The sequence below is a fragment of the Dryobates pubescens genome, chromosome 6, assembly GCF_014839835.1.
Source record: "Dryobates pubescens isolate bDryPub1 chromosome 6, bDryPub1.pri, whole genome shotgun sequence".
Classification (NCBI taxonomy): Eukaryota; Metazoa; Chordata; class Aves; order Piciformes; family Picidae; genus Dryobates; species Dryobates pubescens.
The window spans coordinates 20,870,691-20,895,706 of record NC_071617.1 but is presented as its reverse complement, the minus strand read 5'-3'; the positions used below and the strand labels follow the sequence as shown (position 1 = coordinate 20,895,706).

General features: G+C 39.9%; 1 protein-coding gene across 1 annotated transcript in view; it reads left to right on the top strand.

The window, feature by feature from the left end:
* PLEKHG1 (pleckstrin homology and RhoGEF domain containing G1) overlaps positions 1-25,016 on the top strand; it is a 147,981-nt gene that overhangs the window by 104,809 nt on the left and 18,156 nt on the right. Inside the window, exons 5-16 of the mRNA XM_009897061.2 lie at positions 4,434-4,534; positions 7,789-7,858; positions 14,892-14,938; positions 15,451-15,601; positions 16,693-16,824; positions 18,748-18,930; positions 19,024-19,119; positions 19,233-19,319; positions 21,486-21,519; positions 22,456-22,551; positions 23,735-23,773; positions 24,222-24,244. Of these exons, the coding sequence (XP_009895363.2) occupies positions 4,434-4,534; positions 7,789-7,858; positions 14,892-14,938; positions 15,451-15,601; positions 16,693-16,824; positions 18,748-18,930; positions 19,024-19,119; positions 19,233-19,319; positions 21,486-21,519; positions 22,456-22,551; positions 23,735-23,773; positions 24,222-24,244 (1,059 nt within the window). The remainder of the gene's footprint in view (positions 1-4,433; positions 4,535-7,788; positions 7,859-14,891; positions 14,939-15,450; positions 15,602-16,692; positions 16,825-18,747; positions 18,931-19,023; positions 19,120-19,232; positions 19,320-21,485; positions 21,520-22,455; positions 22,552-23,734; positions 23,774-24,221; positions 24,245-25,016) is intronic.

Below are 25,016 nucleotides of genomic sequence, written 5' to 3'. Positions count from 1 at the left end.
GGTAGGACACACACAGAACTCGGGAGATTCCTGTTCCTGAAGTGAGCACAGCAGGCCACATCTCTTAAGTCTGTCCTGTTCTTAAAAAGTCCTTGACTCTGACAGTTAGTAGCAGAGCCAGGTGGCAGGCGCATAGCCCCATACAGGTGCTGGTCTTTTGTACATCACCAAGCTTTGGCAAGGGTGAGGGTTTTTCATAGTATCATAGAATTCTTTCAGTTGGAAAAGACCTCTAAGATCACTGACTCCAACCACTGACCTGATGGTTTTTAAATGTAAAGAAGCTGTACAGTGGACAGTGAAAGCATTTTTGGAGGTTTAATTTGCTGACATCATTCACATTGTTATTGCTCAGCCTGTAGTCTGATTTTGAAACTGAGTGTGTGCTTTACTTTCAAAGCACTAATTTGTGTTTAGTTTGTAAAGTTCAGTCATGGAAAAAATAGTTTAATCAATATGTGAAGATATTTTTCTCATTTTGTCCTTCACTTGACAGTTTTTTCTCACTTCTAATTCATATAATTTTTTTTTTAGTCTCTGAGGTTAGTGTTGTCAACATTGTTTTCTTCTGGAGATCTTTCTTGTGTGATTATGGATGAGGAGACAGCAGTAACTAACAGACATTTCTTCTAATGGATTTGGCATGATGAAAGACTACTGGGAGAACGTCAAACTCGGCTATGAAGGCAGAGCAGTCTGGCAAGACTTCTAGTTTTTGGAGATTTTCAAGATATAGGATAGAAAAACTGCGACACGATTAGAGCAAACCTCACTCCCATAAATTAGGAGACTGACATTTGATTTGTTGTTTTGATTTGTTGGTTTTTTTCTCCTATAAAGTTAAATGTTTTTGCCATAATTGCAAGAAGCAATAAAAAGCTAATGAAGGCAAAGGTTATTAACAAAGCATTCAGTGCCGACAGAGGACCCACCAATGCTGACAAGGAACGAATAAAAGTGAATAAGGCTGGTACTCTGCTCTGATAAATTTCATTGATTTCTGCACTGTGTCATAACTCTTGCAGCCTGGCCTATTATCTTGTAGCTCCAAACCTTTCATTATGTCTTCAGATGATAACAGCTGTTGATATGCTGCAGTAGGTAGCAATGACTATCGTGGGGGTAAAGTACCATTTGCTAAGAAATAGTTAGTAAAAACCCTATGGCTGGGTAGCTTTGATCTGCCTGTGGTGTTGTCCTTGCAGAGAACATTGTATGCCAATACTGCATTTGTTTCCTGGATGAGTTTATGAAACCTTTATGAAAGCACATATGCTCTGTAAAGCAATATAACCACAAGAGTCCTGCTTGCTGAGTCAGTGCAAGCAATGTGCTGCTGCATTGTGCCTGGACTTCACCAAACTGCTCTGTCAAGACCATCCAGTGTCAGCCCCTTTCACAGAAACTTGGATATCTGAAGCTTTTTGCTGGTGTGACTACCCTACTGTCAGTGCTGTGTTGGGCAGTTCATTTCCACTCATATATAACAGCAACATCAACATGTCTGTAGCTGTCAGGCTTACACAAGCTTCCAGACAACAATTGTAACAAAAATAGAAAGCTAAATCATGAAAGCAGCCCTCAAATGCTGTGTGATTTCCTAATAGTATGCAGTCAGATACAAGGCACCTTTGAATTGCAAGTCTTTTAAGCAAATAACAATGTCCCTTTACTCTAGGTAAGCACAAATCCAACCATTCGTTTCTGGCTTGTTTCTGATATGATGCAGACTGGAGGAGTGTAGTCTTAAGGAGCTTCCAGCAAAAGAGAGTACAAGCTGTGACTGGGGGGTATAATCTGATACTGGCTTACCCTACAGGAATGCTGGAAAAGTGCCAGAGCACCTCCAGGCTGCTGATTGGCAGGAGCATTAGAAAGTACTTGGTTCCCATTTCTTACTAAGAGTTGGGAAAAGACTGAGAAGAGTGTGCATATGTGGAGGAAAACTGTGATAAGAGAACAAAAGGAGCACAAACCAAGTCATGCTTGTAACACTGCCTATAGTACTAGAAATAAGGGTGGACTGATTGTTATTTTGAAGACACCCAAGCACCAGCTATGTTGAGATTAATGACTGCAAGGAATTCCTCTTTATTTATTAAATATGCTGTACTTATCGTAAGATTTCCATTCCACTGCAATCCGTCTCATCATATAAGCTCAGGGTGCTGCAGCATTCCTGCAGTGCTAATAATGTTTTCAGAGGATCACAATTCCACTGTTATTCCAGAGTTCCATTTCTATTCTTTACTTTTATATGCAGATTTGTATCAGTGGATGGAAAATATTATTTATTTACTGGCAACTCTGGAGCAGCCCTGAATCTATCATCTGCTTCTGCTTTTGACCTAGAGTGTTGCTTGCTGCTGTTCTGTCTGCCTCACTGTTCTAAAACTTTTACTCTTCTGCAACTTCTAAGCAGAAATAAAAAGCCAAATTCAAGGAGTCCCAAGGATGCATTTCCTATGACTTACTGCACAGTACAGGCTTGGAATATGAGGCTGCTGACAACTATGAGAGAATGTAAAATACATGTCAGATGCCATCACAGAAGAGATGAGATGGGTCTCCAGGGATCTGTCTCCTTGGCTGCCCACTGCCACCTGTTGCTCTTCATAAAGACAGTAGTGTTGCCTCCAAATAGGCTTCCTTGTTTTCTCTTGTCAAAAAATACAGAGTTTTCAGGATGATGAGGGGTACTTTTAATGGGAGGTGAGGAAAGACTGAGCTACTGAGCTTTAGGATAGGAGGAGGGGACAGGAAATCCTGCTGCTACCTAAACCTGAATCTTGGGTACGCTCATGACTCTGTTGGCGTATTTCATTTAGAAAGAAGGGGATGGGGATGGAGGCTCAAGTGCTGCAATTCTTAACTTTCCTTATGAAGGCATCTAAAAATCCAAAAGTTGGATCAACAGCTGATCCAAAACCTTTGTCTCCATGGGATTTACACAGAGAATAAACCTGAGCCGATGCATGTGTTCTATAATACATTTTTCTTTATGACTCTGGAAGACAGTTATAGCTTAGGAAGTTTCATGATCTCGTTGATGTTTCGCAGGACTCTTTCCTTGCAGCACTGTGGAATGCGGTGTTGCTTTTGGGAGGTTGCCACATCACATTGTCTAGCTCCAGGCTAAAGGATTTTATTTGTTTTATTTCACATTGTTGCTGCTGTTTTCACTTCACTTTATTTCCACCCTCCGGTAGAATTTCTTCATGAGTGTGGCAGCACATTGTCTTTCTTGGTTTGTATGTCGTAATTAGTTCCATAGCCCTCTGGATTTGTTTGCCTTTATCTGAGCAATTTCCATACTGTAGCAGCAACAGAATGAAAGGTGAAAATTCGGGAGCTGAGCTTGAGCAGGGAAGTCATTTTGCCCCTGTACTCAGCACTGGTTAGGCCACACCGTGAGTTCTGTGTCCAGTTCTGTGCCCCTCTCTGGAACGTGTCCAGAGAAGGGCAACAAAGCTGGTGAGGGGTTTGGAGTACAAACCCTATGAGAAGAGGCTGAGGGAGATGGGGTTGCTTAGCCTGGAGAAGAGGAGGCTCAGAGGAAACCTTATTGCTGTCTACAACTACCTGAAGGGAGGTTGCAGCCAGGTGGGGGCTGGTCTCTTCTCTCAGGCAACCAGCACCAGAACAAGAGGACACAGTCTCAAGCTGCACCAGGGGAGGTTTAGGCTGGATGTTAGGAAGAAGTTCTTCACAGAAAGAGTGATTGGCCATTGGAATGGGCTGCCCAGGGAGGTGGTGGAGTCACCATCACTGGAGGTGTTTGCAGAAGAGACTGGATGGGGCACTTAGTGCTATGTTTTTGTTGATTAGATGTTGTTGGGCGATGGGTTGGACTTGATGATCTCGAAGATCTTTTCCATCCTGCTTAATTCCATTCCATTCTATTCTAAATTGCATGCACATACATTGGGATCTGTCCTTTACATTGTTTTCTTAACTATGATTTTTAAGAAAAAAACCTTTTTGCAGTGGTTGTTTTTCTGAGCCTGTGTTGCTGGTGTGCTTTCTGCTCTTCATTGTATAGGTTTTCTGTTACTAAGACTGCATTAAATGACATTCTTAATCTCTTACATTTACATTTTTTCATCTTTGAGTCAGTTAAATGATCAATTAAACTGTCATTGTGAATGAAATCTGAGCACATTTGTATATCAGCAGCAAGAGAAATGTTGGCTGTCCTGCTAAGAGCTATAACTTAGTGCTCAGTCTTTTGTTATTGTCTTGGTTTCAATGAACAGGTAAGTACTGTTACCTTCCATAATAGAGGGACTGTTCACAGAGGGACTACAGAAGGCTTTACTGTAATAATAAGGCGAAACTGATATGAGAGACTCATCTTGTACAATAAAACATAGCTCCATTTACTGATCTAAAAATGGAGAAAATGTCTGAAGGCCTACTAATTTCTTCTGTAGGATTACCTCGACTGTATCACTGACCAGACCAAGCTCTCCCTAGGGACAGAGGAGCGATCGGCCCTGTTTGGAAACATACGGGATATCTACAGCTTCAACAGGTAAAATTATATTGAACTAAATGAAAACAGTTCAATAGCCTGTGTTAATGGGGAGGGAGTGGGCCAAGTAAACACTGTTTTATCACTTCAATACAGCCAAGATGTAAGTTGACAAATGGTCTATCTTTGATTCACAACAGGGTTGGTTTGCTGAGATCAGATTTTTGTATCTTATGAATCAAATGTGGTCTTTATTTACTTTTCTTTGTTTGTTTGTTTTCGTGATGGGCATTTCCATGGATTTAAGCCTATACCTGCTCTGTGCCCTAGATAAGCCTAATGCAAGCCAACATGAATGAAATTCTTACTTTACTAAAGAGACATTGTTTTATTCCCACTATATCGGGTCCCTGTCTATACTAGCATACATCACCCAGGTCTGGGTTTGTAGTGTTATATGCTACTAGGGACTCCCTGAATTAATTTATCAAAATGGTGATGAAGTATCTTTTCATTTATTGAAGGCTTCTGCTCAGTATCTTCAAGGTTTCTCTAAAGCTCTGCCAATGAGAGTGTATTGGGAGCCTGAAGTAAAATTTCTTGCTTGTATAGGTAGTGTAACATTGTGTGGGACCTGCAGTATCTGCAGTTTTAGAAGCATGCTACTGTTACTTTTGTCTGAATCCTCTGTTACTGTAAAATGATGAACTTAACATTTGAGGAAAACTTGAACATTCAATTGAGGCAAGAAATATATTGGCATAAAGTAGTTGATAAAACATCTCTTAAACTACTGTGTTTGTTGAAGAAGAACAGGTAATACAACTGTACCAAAAGATAATTCTGAAGTGGTAGACTAGTGTCAAAGAGCATCTTCACTTTTTTCCCATTATTGTGGGAAGCTACTTTAAAGTACTTCAGCTTCTGGGATCAGTATCAAAGGGCAGAGTGAGAATAGTTCAGAGTTTACAGACAAGGATGAAACCTACAATATTTTCTAGAAGCTTGAATCAGCTGCTGCTAAGTAATGGAAATAGACTTAACTAGAAAGCTACCGTGTCCTGCCTCAGCTGCAACTGCTGTTATTGTCTAGCACAAAGGCAGCCTGATTGTGCGTTTTGGAGACATGAGACAATGGTTGTGAGCTTGCAGCTTCCCAGTGGGCACAGGACAGGAAAAAAAGTCCTGTCCATTGTATTTTCTGATCCTTCAAAAGCTACAGAACTGGCAGACATGGTAGCTGTGACACATTTATACTAGCATCATTGCAAATATTAGCTAATGAAAATACTTTCAAGTGTGATTAGTCATCATAGAGAATAATTGAGTGGCAGAAAACAAACAACAAAAATATTTACAGAGGCTAAATAGAAGGGGGAAAAAAGGGGGGGGAGGGAGGGGGGAGGGGAAGGGGCAGCCCAGATGGGGCAATTTTAGACATAGATATGTTACAATGGTTAAAACTCACTGGAAAACTGTCCAAAGCCTCTAGTAAATTACTAATGTATCACAGGCCTTCTAATTTAAAATTCTACATGGAAATTGTGAGCTTTTAAGACTGAACACTCATTGTAGTTCCAAATATAGCTTCAAGGATTAAGTTTCCTCCTGTGTGAAACTTGGCATGTAGCTTCTGGGTCCTAAACATACTCTGGAGCCTTTTAATTTATTTTTACCTTTTGAAAAATGTCCATCTGGCAGTTCTTTGTTAGTAGTTTCAGATGCTTTCTGTGAGCAGGATTTTTGTGACAATACACTTACATCAGAGCTAAGTTTCTCTTGGTTGTTTTTTAGTCTGAGCTTTTTGGATTAATTTTCCAGAACTTTATATGGTGAAGGTATTCTGCTGTGAAGACCAGATTGTGCCTGCTATCTCCATTTTTGTTTTGGATGCTGCGCCATGTCAGGCTTTGAGAGAATGAAGTTTTTCAGAGATGTGGTTCCATGAGGGTTTAGGACTGGACTGCACAGTACTTGATCGTCAACCTTTTGTTGTAGGTTCAGGGCAAACCATGCTGTTTTCTTCCTGAGTCTTTCCATTTCTTTCATTCCACTACAATTGCTTGTCAGATGTCCCTGTCATTACCATCTCTTGCTCGATCCAATTCAGATCAAAACAGAGGAGAAAAATACTTATGTCTTGTTTTAAAATGGTGGGGTGATGATACATAATGACTAAGTACCTGTGAGCACTGAGCCTAAGGTCTTTGTCTTTGCTCCATGTGACTGATTGGTGATTTCTCCCCTTCCTTCCTCCTGTAATTAGAGAAGCAGAGAACAAGTCAGGAAACTTTTCTGGTTTACTTCTTTTTGTACTTACAGAGGGAAATTGTGTCTGCTTAGAGAGGAAAAGGATGGTTCCCTAGATACAGTCTTAGCAACTCTTAGGCAAATTCAGGGAACCAGCTGTGAACCAAGAGAAAAGTAGCCCTGAACAGTAAATGATCTGATGAGAGGGAGAGAGGGGGGAAAAAAGAAGAGTTCTATCAGGGAACAATTTGGCAAAAAAACTCAGTTTCTTCTCATGTTGTTGGTTTGTGTGTTTTTTTTCCGAGTACCTCTTTCAGTAAGGCTAAAACCACTTTGGATCAAGGAGAGACTTTTGAGCTTTTCTTCTGCTTGAATTCACTTTCGCTGAGCTGGCTTTTGAGAACATTAGTTTCATACAAAAGTGATCGTGCTCCCTTATTGCTTTGCTGCTGTTATGAGGAATTCATTTCCTGCTTGGCATGTCAAAATTGTACAATCTTCCCAGTAAGGTTTTATTTTTATGCGTGTAGAATTTATACATCCCCTTCCAGAAAACTTTTTCCAGGGTAATAACTTCAGTGAAGAGACTCACTAAAGGTAGACAAATTTTCCTGAGTGAGCTTATTACCATTGCTCCTGGTTCTCATCTGTGTTTTTCAGATCAGCTCCCCATCTCCCTCAGTCAAGTAAAGTTCCAAGAACATTTAATGTTTTTATAGGACAGGGCATGGCCTTCTAAATTTTGTTAGTCTTCAGCTGTGTTAGCTGATATACAAGCTGCACAGCCAGTGTGAATACTGCAGAAGAGCTGTCAATCTGAAGGGAGTGCCTTAGATTTCCTTAGAGTGCTCCTCTGACTCTACACAAAAACTGCCAGCAGCTATACATCTAGAAGGAAGAGGGACATCAAAGGGATTCTCATTCCTTTTTTTGGGGACTCTGAGTTAAGTGCTTTGGGCATCTCAGCCATGAATGATGAAGCACTGCCTGGCTCTGTACACAGCTGTGTGTGTCTATTCCAAAGTGTGGATTATTATTGTTCCTTTTCCTGTTCTTCGTTTTAGTGAACTTCTGCAAGATTTGGAAAACTGTGAAAATGATCCTGTGGCTATAGCAGACTGTTTTGTTTCCAAGGTAAGTGGCTGCTGCAGGATTCTGCGCACAACTTGCAGAGTGATCTGGGGAAATATGAATTATATATTGGGTTTTGAGACCGAATTTTGACAGTTTACGTGACTTCCACTAGCAAAGTTAGCAAATCTAAGAAAAAGGAAGGAATTTCTCATAGTAGACAATGGGCATAGGGCTCTCCTTTGTCTTATTTTCATCAATATCTGTCAGAACTGGTGGAACTCTTGATCTAGGGTTCATTTTTAGGTGTTTTGTTCTGGTTTTGTTGTGTGTTAAAGGGATTCATCATTTTCCTCCCTTTACAATGCAGGTGATCAAGTGATACTCCAGTTATGCCTTCTCACCTTGAAAACAACTAGAGAGTACAATTTGGCTACATGTTTAGAAAAGGCAAATACTTGTGGCTGTATTGTGTTTTGAGATGCCTTGTTTATTTTTCCTGAATCCAGCAAGTATACTGTTAGTTTTGTTTCTAAATGAGATAGCCTTAAGATTCAAATCTCATTTTCTCTGAATTACTCTAAATTTTCTGAACATTGAGCTGACAACTTCATTCTATCAGGCAATTCCAACGCCAAAAAGTATGGAGAAGGAAACATCAGGTGCATGAGAAATACAGGAACCCAAAGTAGGTGTCTTTTATTCTAGAAACATGGGGAACCAATCAGGGAGAAGGGAAATGGCTATATGGGTAGCAACAAGAGATTAAGTATTTTGGGCTACAGATGACTGTAATTCACTGCAGACTTCACCAGAGAACCCACATTTCCCTTCCAAGTGTGTGAAGAGGTAATGTTGTCTCCATTTCTGGGGGAAAAAGAGCTGAAAAGGAGAATGTAATTGTTTAAATCTGTGTGTTCCTGTCTCCATTTTAGAAAATTAAGAACAAACCCATGAAACTGTCATGTTTTAGGGTTTGTCATGAAATTGGTATTGCTAGCACCAGGCATACAGTTTTGGGAATCATAGGTCTAACAGAAGGATTTAGGATTAGCTGGCCCACTTAATTTTGTTCAGCACTGTTGTGGCAGAAAGTATTTTGTTGGGAAAGGGAGTGATGATACCAGCTGAGTGCTGTGGATTCACTGGATCACTTGCTTGAGCTGAATTTGAGAAAGCTGTTACATATCCAGCAAGCACTGAGAGATCTTAGTGTTCACACTACTGTTACAAAGGTAGGATTTATTTTTGCCTTGTTGCAGTGGGGTTTATGGCATGTTATCTCTCCAAATAGTCTATATGAAATTGAAGGACAGAGAATAGGATAAGTCCAACTGACTAGGAAATGTCTTAGCAGAAAAGCATCTGGGTTCCTGGCAGACAAGAAGGTGAGCATAACCCAGCAGAGTGCCCATGTAGTAAAGGCCAGTTGTGAGGCACTCAGGATGTTTACAGATAGTATGGTTGGAAGCTGGTAAATCATTCTGCTGTAGTGCATGCTTATAGCTGGGACTGCTGCAGCTGCTCCTGGGTGTGAGTTGCAATGGAGGTGGTGCAAGTCATAATAGCAAGTCCAGGAAAAAGTTTCACTCATTGACAGCTGAAGGAGTTTTCTGATAGACTTTTCAGCCATTAGTTCCAAAATCCATCTGCGTATCATTGCTCTTGCTTTTTGTTCCCTTGTCAGATGCTTTTAGCATTTGTATTATTGGCAGCCAACTGCCTGATGGCTCAGAAGTTGCTAGAGATTGCAGTCCTAACAAGCATTTTTTCGCTTCATCCAGACAAGTGCAAACACTTAAACCCAAAGTCAAACAATACCAAAATACCCCACAGTTCTGGGTTTGGCCATGAGGATGTCATTACTGCGACTGTTGACTCTCTTAACAGACTCCAGTTGTGCATTCTTAGTTGCTTGTATCTTCCCAGCATTGAGCAGTGGAAATAAAACTGCCTTTTTTGGCAGTATGTGGTCCTTCAAGTGTTTCAGGACTTTGCCCATTTATTGTTTGATTGCCTCAAATGTGCTAGATCTTCACTCTGACCTAAGCATGGGGATATCATGCTGAAGTCTGCTCACAAGCTTAGCTAATGGCTTCACTGGAGCTTCTTTAATGTTTTCAGTGGAACTTTGCTTAAGTTATGCGAGCTCTGGCTCTAGTGTAATTTTTTTCACCCTACTGGTTCAGCTGTGAGTTGTCCTAGTTGTTGGAGATATAAATATACAGTCAGGTTTTCACTGTAGTTGCTGTATTTGCTCAGTAATTGAATAAAGTAATAGCCATTTCTTCCTTCAGAGCTTTTGGAAAATGAAACAAGTTGGTTTGCACATACAATGGAACAGTTATTGTTAATGTAGTTCTGGGGCTTGGTGGAACTGAAGTGTTTGATATCTGTGAGAACATCTAGGCAGCTTCATTTTGTAAGTTCTAGTCTTGGACCATATTTGATGGAACTTGAACTTTGAACTTGACTTCATTATTTGGTTTTGCTCAATGAAATTTGCCCATGCTTAGCATTTTGTACTTCCCTCACACTAGTGTACATCACTGTTTCCTATCTATAACTTTCATGCTTGAGCAGTAGACAGCCTTGCAACTTTTACTTTCAGGGGAGGTAGAGTAAGCATCACTAAATTGTATCAGTGTACTTTGAACAAAATCCTGTAATCGTGGATTTAAATTTTTATCTTAACATTTGTTGTGATTAGTGCCCAAAGCAAATAACTCCTCAAATGGCAGCTTTTATTTGTTTACAGACTTCAGCAAGATGTCTTTAGTGTAAAACAGCCAGTAACATGAAACTTACTAACAGGTGAAATAACCATGCAAAGCTATGGCTTGATATAAATAAAAATATTTAATAACAACTTAACATTGTATTAAATCTCTCTGCTTCCAGACATTTTAATTCATTAGCAACTCACAGGCAAATAGATGCAAATGCAGAAAAGCACACTTTTTAAAAACCTGCTCTCTGGTCATGACCTTTCTGCTCCTGCATGCAGGTGATGTGCATGGGTATTTGTCTAAACAGAGTGGGATGGTTGCCACACAGAAATAACGTCTTACTGAGGGTAGTGGTGTACTACTTTAGTTTCTACCAGCTCTTCTCCTGCCCCTTTGTCTAGAAGAGCTGTATTAACTCTAGTGCACTAAATAGCTTGAAGGTATTTTGTTGGTAACAGTAATTGGAGGCTAAATAAAGGGTTCTACTTAGCTGTAGTTTAATTATTCACATAAAAGATTGTCTACAATATTCAGTCATTCATTTTCATAGCAATAATGGCAATGTCAATTAGAAGATTGACTTCAATATTCTACATATTTACATTTAAGTGAGTTGTAAAAGACAGCTTAATTCTGGCACGTTGTTTTTCTCACTCAGCACACCAGAAATTCAGGACATATGTTTTCTGAAGACACACCAACAGCTTAACCAAGGGGAAAGGGAGAATTACTGTAATCTAACATCTCATTAATGAGGAGGAGATCCAGGCAATTGGCTTCAGTTTACATTCTGACTCTGCTAATTTTCTTAGTCTCCATTTTCTTTTAAAGTGCTTTTTATGGTTGTAAAAATGCACTGTGCACCAAGAGCTGAGACAAGATGAGTGATGTAGCCACATGTCTGGCACTTCCTGTGGAGGAGATGTGCAGTGGATTCAGCAGCAAGGGGCAACCCAAGTATAGCTGAGATCTGGAGCATTTTTAATCTGGTTTGAAGACAGTTGAGGTGATCAAAACAACTTTCAAGCTCAATAATTTTAAGATTAACTAAAGACATACTGCTGAGTATAGCTGGTGTCCCATTTGCTGTGTGAAAATATTGATAGAAGTACATTTGATATGTCCTGGTTTTTCTGTTGCTTCTGAGCAATGTTCACAGTATTTGCTTTAGCCTGCACAGCTTGTGCCCTGTTATGCTCCCAGTAACACAGTGCTTTCTTTGGGGAGGCTGATGTGAATCACAGAAGACCAACTGGGCATTTGAACTAAAGGTCCCTTCTTTGACTATGCAGACGTGCTGGTTAACCAGGCAGGCAATGGGAGAACTTCTGTCCTGAGAAGTGCAAATTTACTGCTCAGGGTTAGGAAGAGCCTCTCTTGGAAGTGGCTCTCTTGGCCATTCTCCTAATGGGTACACATGAATCTTGATGATGCCTCATCAGGATGTATGATGTTTATTCATATCACTGTCATAAGCTTGAATGCGTATCAACAATCTAATTCTGGAGGCAAAATATATGTAATTAACTTTCTACTGGCAATGTGCATGAATAGCTTGGTAAAAGTGAATGCTCTCTGGTGGTTTTGTTTGATTAAGTGAGCTGTGATGCAATGAAGCATGTACACGTGTGAGGTATGAAATTTGGAGTCTTGTCTGTTCAGAAAGCAGAAATTATTGTGAAACTGTTCTTAAAGCTTTTAGAAGTGTCAAGTACATAAGGAACTACTTCTCTTATTTTTAAAATACAAGTTATTCCATTTAATAGCTAGACTAACATTCTTCTAAAACTAAAAATCCCCTTGAAAATGGTTTTGACCTTGTGTTAAAACCCAAAAAGAATCAACAAACCACACCCCACACCCCCCTGCCCCAAAACCGTGCAAAACAACAGCCAAAGGGGAACAGTGTGAAAAGGCCTCTGGGGATTTCAGAGTTGCTTTTGATTTTGTGGGGTGTGTGTACTCAGTCCACTCTGAAACCCGGAAATGTTTGACCTTGCGTGGTTTGCCCATGATGCTTCCGTTTGTGAAAATTTCTCAACAGATAATCCTATTTTGTTTGAAATGCAGAACAATCATGTGACTGTATTTATTTTTGGTTTTTTAAATTGGCACAAAATATTCTACAGTTTGCTTATGAAGTAATTCTGTGAATTGTATTATTCTTTAATTTTAGCCCTGGGAATATACTACAAAAAAAAAAAAACAAAAACAAAACAAAAGCTTTCTATTAGTATATGCTGAAGCTGGAAGTCCCAAGCATGGGTATGAACAGGCTATCACAGACATTTGCTGTCTCTCATCGTGGACACAGGCATGGGTACACTGCTGTAAAACCAGCTGTGACAGCAAAATTAGTCCAGACGTGAAAGACCAAGCTGAATTCAGGCTGGATATTAGGAAGAAGTTCTTCACAGGAGGAGTGATTTGCCATCGGAATGGGCTGCCCAGGGAGGTGGTGGAGTTGCTGTCCTTGGAGATCTTCAAGAGAAGCCTGGATGAGGCACTTAGTGCCATGGTCTGGTTGATTGGATAGGGCTGAGTGATAGGTTGGACTGGATGATCTTGGAGGTCTCTTCCAACCTGGTTGATTCTATGGTTCTGAATACTTAAGTTTTTACTTTTGTTTTCCGGAATGGTTAATACTGAAATCCAGTAAGAAATACTGAATTACAGTGACTTATACTCATGTGGAGTCATGTTACTTTGTACAGGGTCCTTATGAATCACTGCTCAGTGGAGAAATGAATGGCACAACCTGCTTTAGCCCTCTGATAGGGGGACAGGAGTTGTGCTGTTGAAAATGGGGGAAGGGTACTGCCAGAGCTGTGTCTTTCTGATGGTTTAAAAAAAGAAACACAACATAAAACAATGAGAAACAAAAGCCACAGCCTGCATCGGCCTTCTCCCCATGTGGTGTTGCTTCTCACAGCACTCTTGCCTTCTGTGAAGGCAGATATTTAGTCTCCCCATTCACCGGAGACTACCCCTTGTGGAGGGTGCCTATTGTGCTGCAGAATGCCAGAGTCTGTTCTGAAGATGCTTGGTGTGGAAACTGGGGTCTTGTTTACTACGAGAGCAATGCAGTCTACAGCTCAGGAAAGAAAATATAATTGATTTTAGAAGCACTTTGCATTCTGCAGTGCTTCCTCAGTCTTTAGGACAGCAGAAATTGTGGTTTGGGGATAGAAGTTGATAGGCAGATGTAAATTCAAAGCACAAGGGAATGTTTCTGGAAGCCTGTTCTTGCATAGAACTAGGGTGATAATGATTAAGATGATTTCCTCCTTAGGCCAAGGAGGAAAAGGAATGAAACTCAAGCCTTTGCTCTGAGAAGCTTGTCAGCATTAAGTGTGGGCAATTTCACTGTGACAGGCAAGTGTGGAAACCCATCTAAATCTAGTTGCAACTTGTTGGGGTAATAACTTCCAGTGTTCAGAGTCATAATTTATTTTAAGAACAAAAGAAGTCACTTTTGTGGCTTCTGATTTGCACTCTTAAACTCTGCTCAAATGTGAAAGTATTTATAATGGCTTGAAAAATCACACACTGAACATACCCTGCAAACCTAATTCTGCTAGTACTCAGGTATGTGCTTTATCACACACAACACAAGGTATGAGTGAGTCAGTTGTTCAAAGGGTGTGTGTGTAGTGGTGTGTTTTTTGGTTTGTTTTTACATTTTTTTCAAGAGACACAGATTGTTAAAAAGGACCTTGGAAGCTGTTGCAAAGCAGCTTGCTTTATCTCTGTGTAGGTTTCCTCATTTGGTTGTGGTTTTTTTTTTCCTTTGAGTAAAGGAAAATCTCCAAAAAGAAAAAATAAATTCAATTAATAGGTCTCTGGTAGTGCAGGGACTATTCATTGATTAGGAACTGGAGGAGGCATTGTCTTGATGTCAAAAAATCTTTGTGTTGCACATTCGTTAGCTGCTAGTTTGACAAAAGGGGAAGGGAAGGGAAGTTGCAGACAGGCAGATGTTTGTCTCTTCTCCCAAGCAGCCAGTACCAGAACAAGAGGACACAGTCTCAGGCTGCACCAGGGGAAGATTAGGCTGGATGTTAGGAAGAAGTTCTATACAGAGAGAGTGATTGCCCATTGGAATGGGCTGCCCGGGGAGGTGGTGGAGTCATCATCATTGGAGGTGTTCAGGAGGAGACTTGATGGGGTGCTTGGTGCCATGGTTTAGTTGTTTAGGTGGGTTGGATTGGTTGATGGGTTGGATGCCATGATCTTGAAGGTCTTTTCCAACCTGGTTTGCTATTATTATTATTATTATTATTATTATTATTATTATTATTATTATTATTATTATTATTATTATTATTATTAAATATAATATATGTAAATGTTTCCTTTCTTTGCAGAGTGAAGATTTCCACATATACACACAGTACTGCACCAACTACCCAAGGTAGGAATGCCGGGCTTCCATTCTATTCTATTCTATTCTACTCTACTCTACTCTACTCTACTCTACTCTATATTCTATTCTATTCTACTTTATTCTATTTGTCCCTTCACCTGCTTATGTAAGGCAAGTTACAGGCTATGCAAATAAATCTGTACTCTTTCTCCAGAAGGTTCAAGGAATTTACCTTTTTTTCTTAATTTAAAATTACTCACCTGAATTTAACTCCTCTTATCTTTCATAGTTATTATTGACCTTTAGAAAATTATGTTCTTACTCTGCTTTGCTCCAAATATGTGATTCCCGGCATGGCAGAATGGTTGCATGTCAAAGGAAAGCAGAACTGAATTTACAATGTAACTTAAAAAAAGAAGAAAAGCCAACACAACAAAACCACAGTGATCAGATTAGGAACCTGCTGCCCCCTTTTACAAGGGAATAAAGAAACAATTCTTGACCTTGCCTACAGACTTACGGAGACAATGTGTCTTAAAGCTATGTACTGCTATTTCCAGGTCAGTGGCTGTGTTGACAGAATGTATGAGGAACAAGGCACTGGGCAAGTTCTTCAGAGAGCGGCAAGAAGTGCTGCAGCATTCTCTGCCCCTGGGCTCCTATCTCTTGAAACCTGTCCAGCGCATCCTCAAGTACCACCTACTCTTGCACGTAAGCACCAATTAGAAATACGTTTAATTTAGGGCTTCTGTGCATTCTGCCTCTGGTGCAAGGTTTGGAGGGTAGAAAGCTTCTGGATTTCTTTTGATGCTCTTTCTTTTGAGGGTATTTGATTTCTGCATATGGAGACTATGTCTTTGTCATTTCACAGCATATGCATATATTTGGAGTAGAGCATTAGTGGTAATTGGTTTAGACACGTTTGCATCAGTCTGTGCAACCAAATAATCAGTTGGGGGTGTGTGTGTGTGTGTTTGTTTTTTTAAGTATGTAATTCTGAAACTGTGTGGAAGATTCTTGTCATCACTAAACATGTTTGTACACTAATTTATTATTCCAGTGAAGAATGGCATTTTTCCCTTGTGTTGCAATGTTGGGGGTGGTTGAAAGAAGGGCTAAACACATATAAACACCCTGATTGGTAAAAGTTTTGTGGAGATGAATGACTAAGGAAGTGGGAACTCTTTCCCTATTCAGTGAACTGAGTTAAGTAAGTTTCAGAAATTCCTCCTTTATTGTTAACCTTTTCCACATACGCTTCCTATTAGAGAGCTATGTTCTAGTGAAGTGTAAAGACACTGATCCTTATTTAAGACATCTGATGCTTTTGTGCTTTCCAATTGTAAAATAATGCCTAGTGTAATTCCATTAGGGTTTTGTAAGCATGTAGATATGTTCTGCGTTTTAAGAAATCCATTAAAATGCTGTCTGAAGAGGCATGCTGTGCTTGCTTTCTGTGCCTCTCGACACACATCAGCTGCTGCCAGTATGGTCACTCCTAAACTGACCATAAAGTTTTGGCTTTGTTAGTTATCTTGTGTTAAACAAATTGGAAACAAGAAGTGATAGTTACAGAATCACACACAGAGTCACCAAGGTTGGAAGAGACCTCAAAGATCATCAAGTCCAACAAGTCCAACCTGTCACCACAGACCTCATGACTAAACCATGGCACCAAAGGAAGGAACATCGCATTTGATTCATCACAATGCAAACAAAATAGGACAGATGAAAACGTAGTATTGCATTGGACTGGGAAAAATTATTTAGAAATAACAGGGCTTTTTTCCCCTCTGTCACAGGAAATAGAAAATCACCTTGACAAGGACACTGAGGGCTATGATGTGGTTCTAGATGCTATAGATACAATGCAGAGAGTGGCATGGCATATAAATGACATGAAGAGGAAACATGAACATGCTATCAGGCTCCAAGTGAGTTCCACAAGAGATTTTATGGATGTTTGTGAGCTGTTTTTGTCAATATATATGCCGTTAATATTTCTTAGCTTATCTTTTAATGTCTGTTGAGTATGCCTCTGTCTGTTTGATCTTCAAAATCATGGTCATAGCTGCTGCAGGAAAATCTGTGACATCTACCCTACAAGTAGTATCCTGTAAAGCATGTATTTTGCAGTAATATGGAACTTAAGATAACTTTTCCTCCTTACTTTCCCTGAATTGTACAACCCTAGGGCATTGCTTTGAAAAGAAATTCTGTGGTTTCCGATTTCTTCCCTTTGTGCTGATGAATTTTGTTTTGAGGCGTTTCTTGTGCTGCATCTTGTTTAAGTATTTTCCTCATGGGCTTTTGAAGACTCATTGTCAGTTGCTTGTGAAAAGCATAAAACTTGAAACATTATAGTTACAAAAATGTTAACTTTGCTTCAAATGAAAAATTTTTGAGGCAAAACCAAAAGCTGCATCCTGAGTAACTTTTTGGCAGGGAGAGCAAGCCTTTTTACAGGTCTTTTTTTCTGTCTCAGAGTTCCCAATGAAGCGTGGATTTACAGGACATTTTCATTAGCAGTGTTTATATTGCTTTAAGAAAATTAAGGGATTTTTTTTTAGTTTACAAAAGGGAGCAATAGGCTTGTATCATTCCAGAAATAGAATGTTACTCTTTGTCCCTTTTGTTGTTCTTACCATAAAGGCAAGTTATTTGCCCTCATTTTTTGTGGGCTTTTCTATTTTTTTTCTTCATTGTTGTTCTTTACATGTAGAGAGAATAAGGTGATATTTGATAATGTCTTGCCTTCAGGAGTGTAACCTTTGCCACACATGGCTGAAAATGCGTGGCAAACACTTTTAACAACAGTCTGCTATAAATCTGAGTAATGATAACCAGCAATATTTGGCAATAAAGTTAAATGGTTTTGTAAAAAAAGCGGGGTTTGTTGGGGGGTTTTGAATTAAAAAAAAAAGCATTCTGAGAAAAAAAATATAATTATTAAGCTCAGCTGAGAAGTTAATGGGCTTGTAGAAAATGTTTATGTTCATGGTTAGACTTTGAAAAAAGAGATCTGTTTCTTCATCCATAAGAATAGCTCTTCTGTGGTTCTTCACACTGCCATTTGATCTGTAATGCTGCAACTAATGTGACAGCAGTTCCTGCAGTGTCCCTCAACATTGGCAGACTTTATGCTGTAGCTTGACTCACTTACAAGCTCCTGGAGAGTTCTGATAACATGCAACTTTTCTAATTTGTTATGTTGCCTTTTTTTTTTTTTTTTTAAGTGACAATGTGTATAATCCAAAGTGTGCTGCTTTGGGGTTAAAAATACACATAAATTTTTATCTTTGAATGATCAGTTGGCCTTTAGCCTTTCAAGAAGCAGCTCTTCAATCTGAACACCGCACAGAAGCATCTGTAATGTGCCTACAGGACACAGATATGGCATTACATTTCATTCAGTGAGGGACCACACAACTGCAGGAGGATACCCAGGGTGAAAGGGAAATGTTAAGAGGAATTCTTTAGGGATATGGATGGTGTGAGAGAGGCTAATAATTGGATTGTAGACCATTTTCTGTCTCTGCAAATCTGAGGATATGTGGTTGAGCTCTTTCAATATTGTCTGCCTGAGGGAGCTCAGGGCTCTTTGTTGGGTCCACACAGAAGCAGTACCCAGTACTCAGGAGAGCATGTTACAGTCTGGGCTTTGCAGTAAGGCCTCCAAGCACCTGGCGAGGATGTTGCCCATAACCCAGCAACCTCAGTACTAGTGTATGGTGACTTTCCACTCTCGGATGTTGAACTTCGTATAGGAAAGTGGGAATGGCCTTAGCAGGTTATTGGATTCTTCCTTTCAGTAAGATCTCTGAAACAAATGTTGGTTGTTCTTTACTCTCTTGCAGGAGATACAGAGTTTGCTCACTAACTGGAAAGGGCCAGACCTCACGAGTTATGGGGAGCTGGTGTTAGAAGGAACGTTTCGCATTCAGCGAGCCAAGAATGAGCGCACGTTGTTCCTCTTTGACAAGCTGCTGCTAATTACAAAGAAGAGAGATGAAATGTTTGTATACAAAGCTCACATACTGGTATGTCAGTCAGAGAGCAGATGGGAATGTTACCATCTCTGGGTCTCCCCAAAGCTTCTTCATGATTCACATTGTTGCCTATCTTTGTTACAGTGTGGGAACCTGATGCTTGTTGAAGTAATACCAAAGGAACCACTTAGCTTTAGCGTCTTCCACTACAAAAATCCCAAAATGCAGCACACTGTCCAGGTATGACAAAAACCTCCTGCCTGATGGGTGTCCTGGCTGATGACTGTATGCTATTCCTATGCAGGCACAGCCCAGTACTGCATTTTCTCATGTTGTTACAATGTTTTTATCAGGCAAAATCACAGCAAGAAAAACGTATTTGGATTCTTCACTTGAAGAGGTTAATTCTAGAAAATCATCCTGCTAAAATCCCTGCCAAGGTAACTGTTTTTAAAAAACACCCCTATGTATGTGTACTTCTGTGAAAGTAATCATGTCAGCTGCAAAGATGCATGGCAATTTGGAGAAAGCTTAGATTCCAGGAGGTTAATTAACACATTTCCTTATGTCTTTTTACTGTTCCTCCAAATTAATGGAAAAATTCCACAATAAGCATCTACAGGGCTTGGTACAGGAGTAGAAGAATTTAACTGGCTTAGCAGCATTGCTGTCCATACCAGGATTTGTCCAGCAGGACATGAGTAGCAGAGATGCAGTGTCAGAAAGCTTGACTATGAGAGCATAGCTTAGCTGGATACTGCCTGTGAGCACAACACTGAGGTGCCACTAATTGCAGCATGTGTAGACATTACCAAGCTAATTTTAATCTCTCTTGGTTACATATCATAGCACCAAAACCACTGGAAGCGCACGCTTCACTTTGCAAATACACACACCCGTTCTTAGTTGGGACATCTAGGCCCTTTTTGGTGAGATAGCTAGCAAGCTTTATGGCAGAAAAAAAAGAGGCATTGACATCATATTCATAGCTGTAAGGTCTTGAAGTAGGAAAACCTAGTCCTTTTATTTATGAAAACCAGTCTTAGAGCTCCATGTGGTATTTCCCAGTGTAACGCATTGCATCTCTCAAAGGGTGTTAACCTTAATTAACTCTTGCTATGATACAGCAGCTGCTGACTCATGTGGAAACAGGATTTCTTCTTAATTCTTTTTTTCACTGACCTTTTCTTTTTGCCTTTCTGGGTTTTTTTGGCTTTTTTTTCCCCAGTGTTAGTTCCTCTGGTCAATTTTCCTGACCTCTCCCCCACCCCCTGCCCCCCCTCCCGAATTTTTTGCTTAATGGCTAAAAAAAGATGATGCCTGTGACTGGTGCACACAGTGCTGTACTAACTCTCATTTTCAACAGTTCAATGAATATAAAATTATGGGAGAAAAAAAGCCCTAGCAGGTGCTATTGTTAATTCACTTTGTTGACAGAGTTTATTGGAGGTATAATGTTTAGGCTAGTATCTATACTTACAATGTAAATACTCACTGCGCTTTACTAGGTGGTAAAAATGAATTACTACAGAATTATTTCAGCTTTTATATCAAGATTTTTTTCTTACTTCCTAATGGATTTGTTTTAAAAAATTTGTTTAGTTTTTTTAATCTGTGGCAAAAATCCCAGGTAACCTTTTTAAATGGTAGTTGGGAGTTGTGAGACCTCTCTGCTTAGCCTTTGGAAGATTTGCTTGTAGTCCACATGTGACACCTGGTGGAATATTACCGAACTGCACCTGCAGAAAGGCAAACCAGTTACCTGGGATATTGTACTTTAGTTTATTTTCTCACTTATTACCTGACATGCTTGATAAAATGTCAATATTATTCCTGGAATTTCAAAAACAAACAAAAAAAGTTATAAATTTTAAGCAATCATGAGACACTTTTTATTCTGGTTCAGTCTTATTTACACCAAATAATTATTATTTTTTAATAGCAGTTCCTCAAGTAGACTCTTCAAGGAGGCAAAGGTGATTACTGTTTTCTGCACCAGCAACTTCAGAGTTGAAAAACAGTAATGGAGTTAATCTATTTGGTTTTTAGGAAGGAAACGCTCTGTGAATCACCAAAAAAAGAGTGATTCCCGCATACTGGCGCCGGGTTTGTGCTGATCACAGCACACATAGAGACACATACCAATGACTAATGGGGCTTGATTCTCTATGGAGGAGACCCAGCATATACAGCATGATCTCAGCTCAGCACAGCCCCTGTCTCTGAAGCCAAAGTAGCTTTTGTGGTCAGATGTGCCACCCCTCTATCCTCCAGCTATTCTTTATACCAGTGGCTGCTTTACGTGTATGTTCCTACCCTTGTGCTGCCAGAAAGGAGGTGGGCATGTGAGGCAAAGCTGCTGGATGCAGTAAACAACAGGTTTCTGTGTGAAGATCTGCAGATAAGCTCTGATAAGCTCCTGCCAGCCAAATTCTTCTTCACATATGTAACATGTCCAATGCACACAGAAAGACAGAAAATAATGCTGCCAACCATATTTATTAGTTCAAAATTTTAAACTGCTTTTGTTTACATCTAAGCTCACTCTACTACCTGTAATACACAATGTAGTTTGTCCTTATCTTTTTAATTTGTTCTTTTTTCAGGCCAAGCAGGCAATTCTAGAAATGGATGCCATACGTAAGTTGGTGCTTTTCCACTTTTGTTGATTTCATCTGAGATGTAAGAAGGCCAGGCTTATGTTCCTTGAGTAATAACCTTGCTAGAGAAAAACAAAACTGGGTGCAGATCCTGTGGAGCTCTGTAGACATTGGGCTGACTGATCTGCTACCAGCAAGTTATGTCTGATGATGAGCAAAGAGGCGGCAGATAAGACCTCTGTAAACACTAGCCACTCTCTTTTGCTTACTCTATGCTGACTAAATGTTTGATCTTTCCTGTGTTGTAGCATAAACTCCTTCTGGCTAGTACCCACTGAAGGGCTGACAATAAACGAATGCAGCTTGAAGAAGTATGTAGCAGTGTTATGACTTCTTTCTGATGGCAAACCTGCTGCTGGAGGATAGCAAGGCTTGTGCTTATGTCTGAAAAGTTCACCTCTGTGTGTCCCAGGAGCCAGCATTAGAAAGCACATGCAATGTTGCTGTCTGCTCTGAGTGCAGTTCTACTCTCACAGCACCTGCTCTTGCATCTTCTGCTTGCTGCCTTTGCTAGTGCAAGCTGCCATTAGTTCTTCATGTTGCCAGTGACCCCTAGCTGTGTAGGGAAATGAGAACAATCCTACTGTATTAAGTGATGAGGAAGTATGGAGTAAAGCAGGCTTGTTACTTTGTGTAGTTGTAGAGAATTGGTCAGGGATGCTCTGACTGAGAAACTGGCAAACACACACTATGACAGCGGATATATGTCACTGGGTTAGCCATTGGGAGCAAGGCACAGCTGTATGGACAAAGTGTTTCCATGGTGGTTAACAGCTGCCCTACAGCGGTGTATCTTGTGTTGCTTCAATGTGTATGTCTATCTGATGTGCCACCATTATCAGTCAGAGGGAATGATGGCACTGCCTCTGAGGAAAGCTGCTGAGGCTTATTCCTTGTGCCTCTGCTTATTCCACAGACCACCCAGGCTTCCACTATAGCCCTGAGGGAGAAATGAAATCATCATACCAGCCTAAAGAAGGCACTACTCCTCACAGAATGAGAAGGAAATCAGGTGAATAAACCCTTTTAGCACCAAAATGACAAAAGGGCTGTTAAGGGTTGGATGAGGCTGGGCATATAGAATTGGTCTTTAAGCTGCGCTCCATGCAAATTTAATGTGGCACAGTATCTCTCAGCTATGGGTGGACCAGTTTATTAACCATTTGTTGTATGATTTATTATTTTAACCCACTGTTTACACTTAGTTTTGTGGACAGACATTCCTAGTGGTGGGTGCATAGAGAACAGCAGGTATTTTCTAATGGATGAAAGAATGCATATGAAATGATACAGACACGTTATTGACATCTGTCATTTCTTCCCTCCTCCCCCAGTAATTACTGTCTCAGAAATAGTTCCATCCTGATCATAAGAGACTTGTTTTTTCAAAGCATGCTTACTATCTTAGTGTAATGTCTGCCTTATGAGTAGCAGAGAGTTGAGAGGTGGCATTGTTGACTTTGGTTGTTTGGGTTTTTTCTCCTAGCTCAAACATACATCCATAATATAGTTTCCTCTTGAACCCACTACAAATGTCTGTGTAGCTGGGTGACTTTATATTGTAGTTAACTGTGTTCCCCTCTTCAGCTGCTTAAGTACCTTTCCAATTTGGAGTGTGTAACATTATATATTGGGAATGATCTAACAGTGTTCATTGATTTAATGATTTATCATACACCAGCATTTGTGTCTGAAAAACTATCAAGCATCTTCCTTTATTTGAGGTGCATTGGTACTGCTTTGCTAGTAAAAGGAATAATGAAAAATACTGGTCAAGTGGTCTCCTATGTAACATTCAGGTACTTAAAATTTTGAAGTCCTGCTAAATTGTTGGTACCTTATGCATATTTCTAATACAAAAGCTCCTACAACATAGAGCAATAACAGAGGTGGCCAAGTCTTTTGAAAGCAGAAGTCTTAACATGAGATAAAAATTAACCTGTCTTCTTGTATGGAGGGCAGCTGCTATTGCATTAAGAAACATGGGTGTTCTTTGGGAGGTAGGTAGCTGTAGGTTTGACACTTCAACAAATACCTTTTTAATGAAAAAACTGGGTGATGAAGAAATGAAAATCTGTCTTCCTTGCATGGTCTCAGAAGCTTAAAATTGGTACCCATATAGCAAAAAGTTGGTCAAGATACCACTATCTTTCTGTGAGTGCTGAAGTGCTCAAACACATTGTTATATTTTTCAGAACCCTCATCTAGAGTCCATAAAGTTTTGAAGTCAAATGGTAAGTTACTTTGTCTACTGTTTGTTGGCCCAGTGCTTCTGTATTTTGTAGAAGTAAAGATGGATGCCTTTCTTCTATAACTTTCCCTAAATAGGTTAGACAGGTGTGCAAAGAAAGTAAAATGTTAGTGCTTAAATCTAATGTCCTCATTTCCACACCGGGATTTTGGTCCTGTAAACATCCTGGCAACTGAGCAGTCTTGGTCATTGTGAGTAGTTGCTCATATCGTATCAGTGTTGCAAAGTCAGGACCTCAAGTGGAACTGTGATAAAGTTCATGCAGTTTCTGTTTTATCAGAGACCCGGGAGTCTGTTTGTTCAGTTGCTGCTGCATTTAAACCCCTTTTGGGAGTTCATAATGCTGATATTAGTGTATCATTAAAATGTGCGCAGATTGACACTTATCTGATTATTCATTTATGATGAAACATATTATTTATTTTTTTCAGATATAAGTCCAGATATGCAGAAGGTAAGTAATTTCTTATATTTCTTGTTTAAACACATTTGTGGTGGGTTGAAATTCACACACACACACCCCCCAACATTAAATCTGCCAGACTAACTCATTTGGAAAGAAATGAAAGCTGTATTTACAAGCAAAACTACAATCTACAATGGAATGCAACGAATATATACAAAACATACAATATTTACAGATATTTACAATTAATAAACAGCACAAGAACCCCCCTGGCCAAGGACCGGGGGAAGCTACTAGCTTCTCCCTCCCTGCCTCCCTCTTACCACCCTGTACAAAAGGGACAAGAAGAAGAGAAGTTAATACCAGTCACAACTAAAGCAGTGCAGCCAAGGCCAAGCAGAAGCAAGTTAGTATCTCCCAGCTCAGGGAAGTGAAAAGAGAGAGTGTGTTGTGGTACAGCTAGTTTTAGTCCCCTCTCTCTTCAAATGGGTTTGTTTAGAATCATCAGGCTGCATCAGGGGAGGTTTAGGCTGGAGGTTAGGAAGAAGTTTTACACAGAGAGAGTGATTGCCCACTGGAATGGGCTGCCTGAGGAGGTGGTGGGGTCGCCGTTGCTGGGGGTGTTCAGGGCGAGGCTTGACAGGATGCTTGGTTGTATGGTTTAGTTGATTGGGTAGTGTTGGATGATAGGTTGGACATGATGATCTCGAAGGTCTCTTCCAACCTGGTTAATTCTATTCTATTCTATCATTATTTTCCTTTTTACACCCAATAGTGATTTATTTACATTTTTACTACTTTGTTTAAGATCTGTGAAAAA